Genomic DNA, 9,711 nt, shown 5'->3' on the forward strand with positions numbered 1-9,711 from the left:
GTGGATTTAATTTGCTGTGTCTTCGTTGTTCCTCTTGGTTTTGTGTCTCGTTTTGGCTGCCTAGCTGTTTGAAGGTGCGTGTTTTAATAATTAAACACTTTGTAAATTAATTTTCATGGTGTGACAGACGGTCTGAATAATTCAGCTTTCCATCTGCACCCATTGAAACACAGCGGTGTTATATTTCATTCGTGAGGATCTGGAAAGGCAGCCCTGCATCTCAACGTTAAAGAAACGGGGGTCTAATTTGAAGCCTGAGGAGGCAGTTTGACCTGAAACCTTTCTCTCTTTCTCTCTCTCTCTCTCTCTCCTCTCTCTCTCTCTCTCTCTCTCTCTCTCTCTCTCTCTCTCTCTCTCTCTCTCTCTGTCTCTCTCTAGCTCTCTCTCTGACTCCCTCTCGGTCTCTCTTTCTCTCTCCTTCTCCCTCTCTCTGTCTGTCTGTCTCTCTCCTCTCTCACTCTCTCTCTCTCTCTCTCCTCCCCCCTCCTCCCCCCTCTCTCTCTCTCTCTCTCCTCCCTCTCTCTCTCCCCTCTCTCTCTCTCTCTCCTCTCTCTCCTCTCTCCCTCCCTCTCTCTCCTCTCCCCTCTCTCCCCTCTCCCTCCCCCTCTCTCTCTCTTTCTCTCTCTCTCCCTCTCTCCTCCCCCCTCTCTCTCCTCTCTCCCCCTCTCTCTCTCTCTCTCTCTCCCTCTCTCTCTCTCTCTCTCCCTCTCTCTCTCTCTCCCCTCTCTCTCCCCTCTCTCTCTCCTATCTCTAACCCCTCTCTCACCCCCTCCCGAGCGACACTCCCCCTTCTCTCCCCTCTCTCCTTAACTTGGGAGACTCTCCATCCCCCCAGTCTCGCTCGTCTCTAACCTCTCTCTCTCCTCTCACCCCCGTCTATTCTGTCTCTCTCTCCCCCTCCTCCTCCCCCTCTCTCTCCTCTTCGCCTCCCCTCTCATCTCTCCCCTCGCTCGCTGTAGAGACTCTGGCCCTCAGGAGTGTCCTCTCCCTCTCTGTCTCCCTCTCTCTCTCTCTCTCTCTAACCTCTCTCTCCTCCTCCCCTCTCCCTCCTGGGGGGAACAGACAGAGAGAAGGGGAAGGAGATGCACCGAGAGAGAGAGAGGTGGGGAGACATCAATCCCCCCCTCTGTGGTCTCTAACCTCTCTCTCCTCTCTCGATCTCCGTAGAGAGATCCCAGGGGGAGAGACACAGAAGATTTCTCTCTCCTCCCTCCCCCTCTCCCCTCTCTCTCTCCCTCCTCTCCTCTCCTCCTCCCCCTCCCTCTCTCTCTCTCTCTCTAAGTCGGGAGAGAGAGAGAGGGGGAGATGAGAGAGTGGAGGGGGGGAGAGGACACATCAGAGATATCTGGAGAGAAGGGGGAGAGGAGGCTCTCCTCTCTCTCTCTCTCCCCCTCTCTCTCTCCTCTCTCTCTCTCCCCCTCTCCTCTCTCTCCCATAGAGAGACAGCGAGAGAGAGGAGGGGAGGACAGAGGGAGGAGAGAGACACAGGATAGGGTCCCACCCAGACCCCCCTCTCTCTCCCCTCTCCCCCTCCCCCCCCCCCCCCGCTCTGTGTCTCTAACCTCTCTCCTCTCTCTCCCTCCCCCAGGTTTTCTCCATGGTGATTTTCGGCTCGATTGTGAACGAAGGCTATGTGAATCGCCCGAACGAGGCAGAGGAGCACTGCATCTTCAACCGGAACCACAGTGCCTGTAACTATGGCGTCACCATGGGGACCCTGGCCTTCCTGTGTTGCCTGGCCTTCCTCGCCCTCGACGTCTACTTCCCTCAGATCAGCAGCGTCAAGGACCGCAAGAAAGCTGTGCTGGCGGACGTGGGCGTGTCCGGTGAGTGGCCCCGCCCACCGCAGAGCTAAAGCCACGCCTGCACCCCAAGCAGAGTATGGGAGATAGAGAGCCATGAGTAGAGGCAAACCGAATCTGAGGGGAAATATGCAAAAACTAGATATCTGTGGAGCGTTCTGCACAGCAACATGTGTGTTTAGCGTTTGTGTGTGTATATATATACATACACAATACAATGCCTGCATATGACATGCCTTTTAAACCCGGAATAATTCTGGTCGCTCTTCCTCGCACTCTTTTTCTACAGCAGCAATGTCCTTTTTTGCAGCGTTCAGAACTGAACACCATGTTCCATATCGGATTGTTAATGCTGGTGTTACCGTGTCTCTCGCCCGCAGCGTTCTGGTCTTTCATGTGGTTCGTGGGCTTCTGTCTCCTGACCAATCAGTGGCAGGCGTCAAAGCTGGAGGACAACCCCCTGCAGGAGGGTGCGGACGCAGCGAGAGCCGCCATCGCCTTCGCCTTCTTCTCCATCTTCACCTGGGTGAGAGTCGCTTTCCACGGGCCTTCTCGAGCGGAGCTGTGTGCAAGGAGGACTCTCTAGTGAAGGGGCTGAGCCTTCTACAGCATTGCTGTGTCCGATAAGGACTCTCTATTGAAGGGGTCCAGCTCCTCTCTCCCCGAGTCCTTTGCTCCTGTACTTTGCAGACTGGAGTAAATCCCACTATTTTGAGGTTGAGAATTTCTCTCTGTAAAGTAACCTGTGACCTGCATGGCTTTGTTTTCACAGGGAGCCCAAGCGTTCTTGTCTCTTGAAAGGCTAAAGAGCATCTCGTTTGAAGAAGAGTCCAATAAACTCTTCACACCCCGACCCACTCCCCCCCCCTCTGGCCTGACCACCCCTCCGACCAGCAATTCTCGCGCCTTGGTACAGTCCAAGTCTTAGGAACCCGCCCTGAGTTGGTCCAACCCAAATTCTGTTCACCTCGAAGCGCCGTACGCTGCTGTGCTGTGGGTGGGTGTCAAGACGTCTGGAAACACCAGCAATTGTTCCATCTGTTCTAGCCCGGACGTTCGTCACAGCCGTACCTGTCATTAGTCAACGAACCCTGGCGACGCTTTCAAATAGCGGACGCAAAAATTCCTAACGGATTCCAGGCGAATCTCGCAGGATTACACTCGTGAAAACCCCACGTCATCTGAGTTCTGAAGCCATTCGTCTTTGAATCCCGCCCGGCCGACTTCTCCTCGCCCCTTGGCGTGTGAGTAAGGGGGTGCGAATTAGTGAAGAACAGACAGTGAATTCACGAGGGTGGAGGGGTAAGATGAGTTTTCAAATGCTGATGAACGGACGGGGCTGCATTGGGAATGGCTTCAGAACTCAGAGGAAGTTCCGGAGATATGCGGGTGTCATTCCTGTGGGATTCCAGTTCGCAAGCAGACAGCTTTGCTGGGTGTAGGACTGTCACAGCGAAACAGGACCGTGTCCCAGGAGGGTGCGACTCTTCCAAGGCGTGCGTGCCTCTCCCGCGACGAGAGGGCAGAGAGACGCTGGTCTGGGGTTTGGGTTGAGAATGCTGCTTTAATGAGGGCCGACACCTTGACTTGAGCTGACTAACGTGATGTGTTAACCACACTAATCAAACTGCTGTTCTCTTTTCTTCTTTACCCTGTCTCCCTTCCTCTCTCCCTCTGTCTCCCTGTCTCCCCCTCTCCCTCTCTCTCTCTCTCTCTCTCCCCCTCCTTCGCTCTCTCCCTCTCCCCCTCCCTCGCTCTCTCCCTCTCCCCCTCTCTGTCTCTCTCCCCCTCTCTCTCCCTCTCTCCTCTCCTCTCCCCCTCTCTCTCCCTCTCCCTCTCCCTATCCTTTTCCCTCCCTCTCCCTCTCCCCCTCCTCTAACCCATCCCCTACCCTCCACAAACACACCCTACCTCCTAACCCATGTCTCATCCTTGCTGTACCCTAACCCTGACCCTAACCCTAACCCTGACCCTGACCCTGACCCTGAACCTAACCATAACATTGAACCTAACCCTAACCCATGTCTCATCCTTACTGTACCCTAACCCTGACCCTAACCCTGAACCTGACCCTGAACCTAACCCTAACCCATGTCTCACCCTTACTGTACCCTGACCCTCTCACCTGTCTGCCCTCCCTGCATTGCTTTCCCCTTCCCTTGAGAAGGCTGCCCAGTCCGTCCTGGCGTTCCAGAGGTACCGGTTAGGGGCGGACTCGGCTCTCTTCTCCCAGGACTATACGGATCCCAGCCAGGACGCCTCGCTGCCCTACAGCTCTTACACTGGAGGAGACGAGCTGGACAGCCCGCCCACCGCCGCCCCTTACCAGGAGGAAACCCCCAGCTACCAGGGCCAGGACTACTGACCTCACTGAGGGGGAGGGGGCAGTACTACTGACCTCACTCAGGGGGAGGGGCCAGGACTACTGACCTCACTCAGGGGGAGGGGCCAGGACTACTGACCTCACTGAGGGGGAGGGGCCAGCACTACTGACCTCACTGAGGGGGAGGGGCCAGCACTACTGACCTCACTCAGGACTACTGACCTCACTCAGGGGGAGGGGCCAGGACTACTGACCTCAGCAGTACTACTGACCTCACTCAGGGGGAGGGGCCAGGACTACTGACCTCACTCAGGGGGAGGGGCCAGGACTACTGACCTCACTGAGGGGGAGGGGCCAGCACTACTGACCTCACTCAGGGGGAGGGGCCAGCACTACTGACCTCACTCAGGGGGAGGGGCCAGGACTACTGACCTCACTCAGGGGGAGGGGCCAGCACTACTGACCTCACTCAGGGGGAGGGGCCAGGACTACTGACCTCACTCAGGGGGAGGGGCCAGGACTACTGACCTCACTCAGGGGGAGGGGCCAGGACTACTGACCTCACTCAGGGGGAGGGGCCAGCACTACTGACCTCACTCAGGGGGAGGGGCAAGCAGGCATCGTTTCCATCAACCATCTAGCAGGGCAGTCCCAATGCGCAGTGGAGTTAGAAATACCCGCAGGTTAGCTCTTTAGACAAAGAGGCGTCTCCCTTGGCTTTCTATTACCCAGCAAGGAGCAAACTAAAGTCAGGGGGCGTGCAAGCAATTCGGGTTTCTAAAACCGTTGCCCCTCAGAGAAAGAGTTTTGAGATTTGGCAGCGAGACCCCTTTGACTTGGAGCTGCAGCTATCTCTTTTACCAAGGCTGCCCCTTCGTCTGCAGTGGCTGGGGAGTTAGGGTTAGGGTTGAGCAAAAAGTCTGAAAATGTTAGAGCAATTTCATATTGGTAAACACACATCACTTAAATGGGAGCTGTTTTGCATGCCCCCCCCCCCACTGAAAGGGTTCTACCGCCCCCTGTTGGTGGTCCGATGGAAACGACGCACTGGAATTAGTTCTGACCCAGAAGGGCGCTGCCTTGTGCAGAATGACCCGTGTGGTGCCTCTCTGGGTAGAGCAATGGTGCCTCTCTGAGAGCCCAAGCAATGAACTTGACTTCCCAATTCCCCCAGGGGGGGGGGGGGGGGGGGGGGGGGGGGGGGGGGGGGGGGGGGGGGGGGGTCTGAGGGGCGCGGGGCTGGATCAGCACACACTCCCCTGATACGCATTGCATTGTATTGGACAGCATTGCCCTGTTTTTATAATGACTAGGAGCAGCATGGTGCTGCAGTATTGATGCCCACCTTTCTACTCTGCTTCCTTTGGCAGTCCCAGGCTTGCTGTGTGTTGCTAGAATTCACCTTCCCTGCAGGGTAGCTGCCCTTAAACCTGCAAATCAAACTTCTTGTAAGATCTGAGTAACCATGGGAACAGAACATTTAAACACATCTCTCCTGATCTCTTTCGTCAGCGGGCTGGCTTCTCGAAGCTGCCCTACCGCAGCATGAGATTACCCACAAGCCCTGCGTTAACCCTTCGAGGTGCCAGGGAAAGACGCGTCAAAATGCTGCTAACCTTCCCGTCTCTGCAGCGAGGCGCGCGAAGCTTCTTCCTCCTCCTCCTCCTCCTCCTCCAGCCGATCTCGCGCGGGTTTTGAGAAGAACCCGTTTGAACGGCCGCTCAGCTCCTCGAGGGCCTCCAGGGGTGCAGAGAGCAAGGCTCAGATACTGTTTGCCGGCCTCGCTGTGTTTCCACAGGTACCCCACGTTAACTCAGAGCAGGAGCAGCTGGCTGCGGACTCGGGTTACAGAGACTTGCATCAAGCGATCCAGTGTTTACTCGACCCGTTACAGGACACAGCGCCAGACTCATAGCGCTTCAAGCCGATACAAATCCATACAAGGCTGTGTTTTAAGTTACCGTTGAAATTATAACTGCAGCAAAACACTGATTTAAGTGTCCAGAGACACCTCTGATCGTTCAGGAATGTCTCTGAGCGTTCAGGGGTGTCTCTGAGCGTTCAGGGATGTCTCTGAGCGTTCAAGGATGTCTCTGAGCGTTCAGGGGTGTCTCTGAGCGTTCAGGGCTGTCTCTGAGCGTTCAGGGGTGTCTCTGAGCGTTCAGGGGTGTCTCTGAGCGTTCAGGGGTGTCTCTGAGCGTTCAGGGGTGTCTCTGAGCGTTCAGGGGTGTCTCTGGGGTTCAGGGGTGTCTCTGAGCGTTCAGGGGTGTCTCTGAGCGTTCAGGGGTGTCTCTGAGCGTTCAGGGGTGTCTCTGAGCGTTCAGGGGTGTCTCTGAGCGTTCAGGGGTGTCTCTGAGCGTTCAGGGGTGTCTCTGAGCGTTCAGGGGTGTCTCTGAGCGTTCAGGGGTGTCTCTGAGCGTTCAGGGGTGTTTCTGAGCCTTCAGGGATGTCTCTGACCATCCAAGGAAACCTCTGAGGTTCTGCTGTGCCTCTTTATAGCTTTGCTGTCCAATACAATGTAAATTACCAAGAGAAAACGAAATTTTTAAAAAAAACCACACAAGCAAAGGCAGAACTCAATTATATATACAATCCTTCAAAAGTGTAAATCTGTATTGCATAGTACTTTATCGTTTAAAAATGATATGATATATATATATATATATATGTAACTTATTATGGATGTGTAAAGAGAAGTATATTCAGTATGATGTGTTGTCCTGTTCTTGATTAAGATTGGTTATTATTTTGCTGTCTTTTTGGAAACAGTTCCTAAAAACGACAATGTTGTGACTGAACCCGAACAGACGGCCTCACGTGAGCTCAGCGTGTTTCTGTAACCGAGAGCCTCTTCTCGGTGTTTTCAATGGGATTTTATTCCTTGTTAGATGTCTGTCAGTTTTGCTTTTGTGTTCTTCCTGAGCAGGCCGAACGCAAAGCGCCGGACGTGTGGGGAAAACGCAAAACTGGCAGCTTAAGAGGTTTGGGCCTCCTGGCCACCGTACCTCGTGGGCTGCCAATCGGGTAAGGGCTGGTGGGCGGGGCTAAATGACAACAGGTTTGTAACGCATTAATGAAGCACCATAGAGATCACTGAGTAGGATCGAGGCATGGAGACTGAACTGCTCCCTCCCTCGCCTCCTAAGAGAAGGGGTGCTCCCTCCAGTCCAGGGCAGGGCAGGATCGAGGCACAGAGACTGATCTGATCCCTCACTCCCCCAAGAGAAGGGGTGCTCCCTCCAGTCCAGGGCAGGCTTGAGGCATGGAGACTGAACTGCTCCCTCACCTCCTAAGAGAAGGGGTGCTCCCTCCAGTCCAGGGCAGGGCAGGATCGAGGCACAGAGACTGATCTGATCCCTCCCTCACCTCCTAAGAGAAGGGGTGCTCCCTCCAGTCCAGGGCAGGGCAGGATCGAGGCATGGAGACTGAACTGCTCCCTCCCTCGCCTCCTAAGAGAAGGGGTGCTCCCTCCAGTCCAGGGCAGGGCAGGATTGAGGCATGGAGACTGAACTGCTCCCTCCCTCGCCTCCTAAGAGAAGGGGTGCTCCCTCCAGTCCAGGGCAGGATCGAGGCATGGAGACTGAACTGCTCCCTCCCTCGCCTCCTAAGAGAAGGGGTGCTCCCTCCAGTCCAGGGCAGGGCAGGATCGAGGCACAGAGACTGATTTGATCCCTCACCTCCTAAGAGAAGGGGTGCTCCCTCCAGTCCAGGGCATGGTTCTGAACTGCGTGTCCCTCACCAGACCTGGGGCTCCCTTGTTGCAGGGCAGGTTCGACATGGAGACTGATCTGATCCCTCCCTCACCTCCTAAGTGTGGGTGCTCCCTGTGTCCAGGTGTGTGTGGCAGGATCGCGGAGTCACCGACCCTCTACCTCCTGAGGCTCACCCGTCGCGTAACTGACTAAGGGAGTGAGGAGTGGAGATTAGACTCACCCGTCCTCAGTCTCACCCTTCACCTCCCAATAGAAGACTAGTCAGGTCCCCCAGAACGACTTCGTTTCCAGGTTCCGAGGTCGCCCTGACGATGAATAGACTGGAGTGGATGATTCTACGAGTCCCTCAACTCACAACCTGAAGGGCCAGAGTCTCCTCCACTCCACTCACGTTGTCCGGGCCGGTGATCGGGCGTGGATGGAGACTGCCTCTGCTCCCTCACCTCCTAAGAGAAGGGGTGCTCCCTCCAGTCCAGGGCAGGGCAGGATCGAGGCATGGAGACTGATCTGATCCCTCACCTCCTAAGAGGGGTGGCAGGGTGGACTAGATGCGACTGAATACTTCTTCGTCACGTCCTCAGAAGGTTAGTAGCGTCGCATCCCAGTTGGCAATGGTTGTAGGAAACACCCACCGAGACCAAAGCTTTGGTTGAGAGACTTGTTCACACTGAATCTGTTTGACAACGTGGTGTGTGTGTGTGAATTTTGTGTGTCAGTAATCAAATCTCTGTGCGTGTGTGTGTGTGTGTGTGTGTGTGTTCCCAGCATACTCCCTCAGTGTGTGTTGTGTCTGTGTTGTTCTGTGTGTGTGTGTGTGTGTGTGTGTGTGGTCTGTGTGTCAGAGTGTGTGTCAGTGTGTCTGGCGTCACAACTACTCTGTACTAGATGGGTTTTGTCTTTAGTTGAAGCACAAGCCTGAAACAAATTTGCATGTGTCCCAGACGAGCACGTGCGTACAAAAGTTATAGTACTAGATCTTCCCAGAACTTTAGAACTAGGATTAACGTACAACAAAGTAAAGGGATGTGCCTCAACCGACAGTGGATCAGAGAGTATAGGTGGCAAACGTTCCACTAATCCCGCTTGTGTTCCTGGGAGCTGCCCAATGACAGGCAGACCAGGAACAAAGGACGTTACAGCAGCATGGCCACATCGAAGACTGGGATCGGCCAAGAGGACGGAATGTCAGAGAGAGAGAGAGAGAGAGAGAGAGAGAGAGAGAGAGAGAGAGAGAGAGAGAGAGAGAACGCTGCAAATAACAACCAGAGCCAAACTTTAAAACCATCCAGCAAAGTCACCTTCTCAATCTGAAAACAGACGGGTCTTGTCTCTCTCTCTCTCCCTCCTCTCTCTCTCCCTCTTTCTCTCTCTCTCCCCCTCTCTCTCCTCTCTTTCTCCTCTCTCCCTCTCTCTCCTCTCCTTCTCCTCTCCCCCTCTCTCTCTCCTCTCTCTCTATTCTCTCCTTTTTAAACAAAACCTCTCTTCTCTCTCCCTGTCTCTCACAAGAACCATCTCATCATCCTCTCTCTCCTCCCTCCTCGTCTCTCTTCTCTCTCCTCCTGAGCATCCTGGACTCTCTCTCTCTCTCTCTCTCTCCTGCCTCTCCCTCCCCTCTCCTCTCCTCTCTCTCTCTCTCTCTCTCTCTCTCTCTCTCTCTCTCTCTCTCTCTCTCTCTCTCTCTCTCTCTCCTGTCCGAGTCCTCGATCTCATCTCTCTCTGAAGATGAAGTCCGTGCAGCGGGGGTATTGCATCTGCAGTGTTTCTAATAGTGCGTTGTCCATCCGTTTGGAAGCGCCTCGAGACCGCGCGCCTTTGTGTTGATTTTCAATTTTATGTGGCATAATAAAATAATAAAAAATAAAATAATAATTTA

The 9,711-nt window shown here is 54.5% G+C and overlaps 1 protein-coding gene across 2 annotated transcripts in view; it reads left to right on the forward strand.

Annotated features, from left to right (window-relative positions):
- Positions 1 to 4,299, forward strand: part of LOC121306113 (synaptogyrin-1-like) — a 29,582-nt gene extending 25,283 nt beyond the window's left edge. Inside the window, exons 2-4 of one of the 2 annotated variants that reach the window (XM_041237827.1) lie at positions 1,589 to 1,826; positions 2,183 to 2,328; positions 3,970 to 4,299. In XM_041237827.1, the coding sequence (XP_041093761.1) occupies positions 1,589 to 1,826; positions 2,183 to 2,328; positions 3,970 to 4,167 (582 nt within the window). In that variant the 3' untranslated portion in view covers positions 4,168 to 4,299. Of the gene's footprint in view, positions 1 to 1,588; positions 1,827 to 2,182; positions 2,329 to 2,574; positions 3,514 to 3,969 lie in introns of those variants that run through there. The other variant, XM_041237828.1, reaches the window with a different exon arrangement.
- Positions 4,300 to 9,711: the final 5,412 nt, after the last annotated feature.

The sequence above is a fragment of the Polyodon spathula genome, chromosome 46 (genome assembly GCF_017654505.1).
Source record: "Polyodon spathula isolate WHYD16114869_AA chromosome 46, ASM1765450v1, whole genome shotgun sequence".
Taxonomy (NCBI): Eukaryota; Metazoa; Chordata; class Actinopteri; order Acipenseriformes; family Polyodontidae; genus Polyodon; species Polyodon spathula.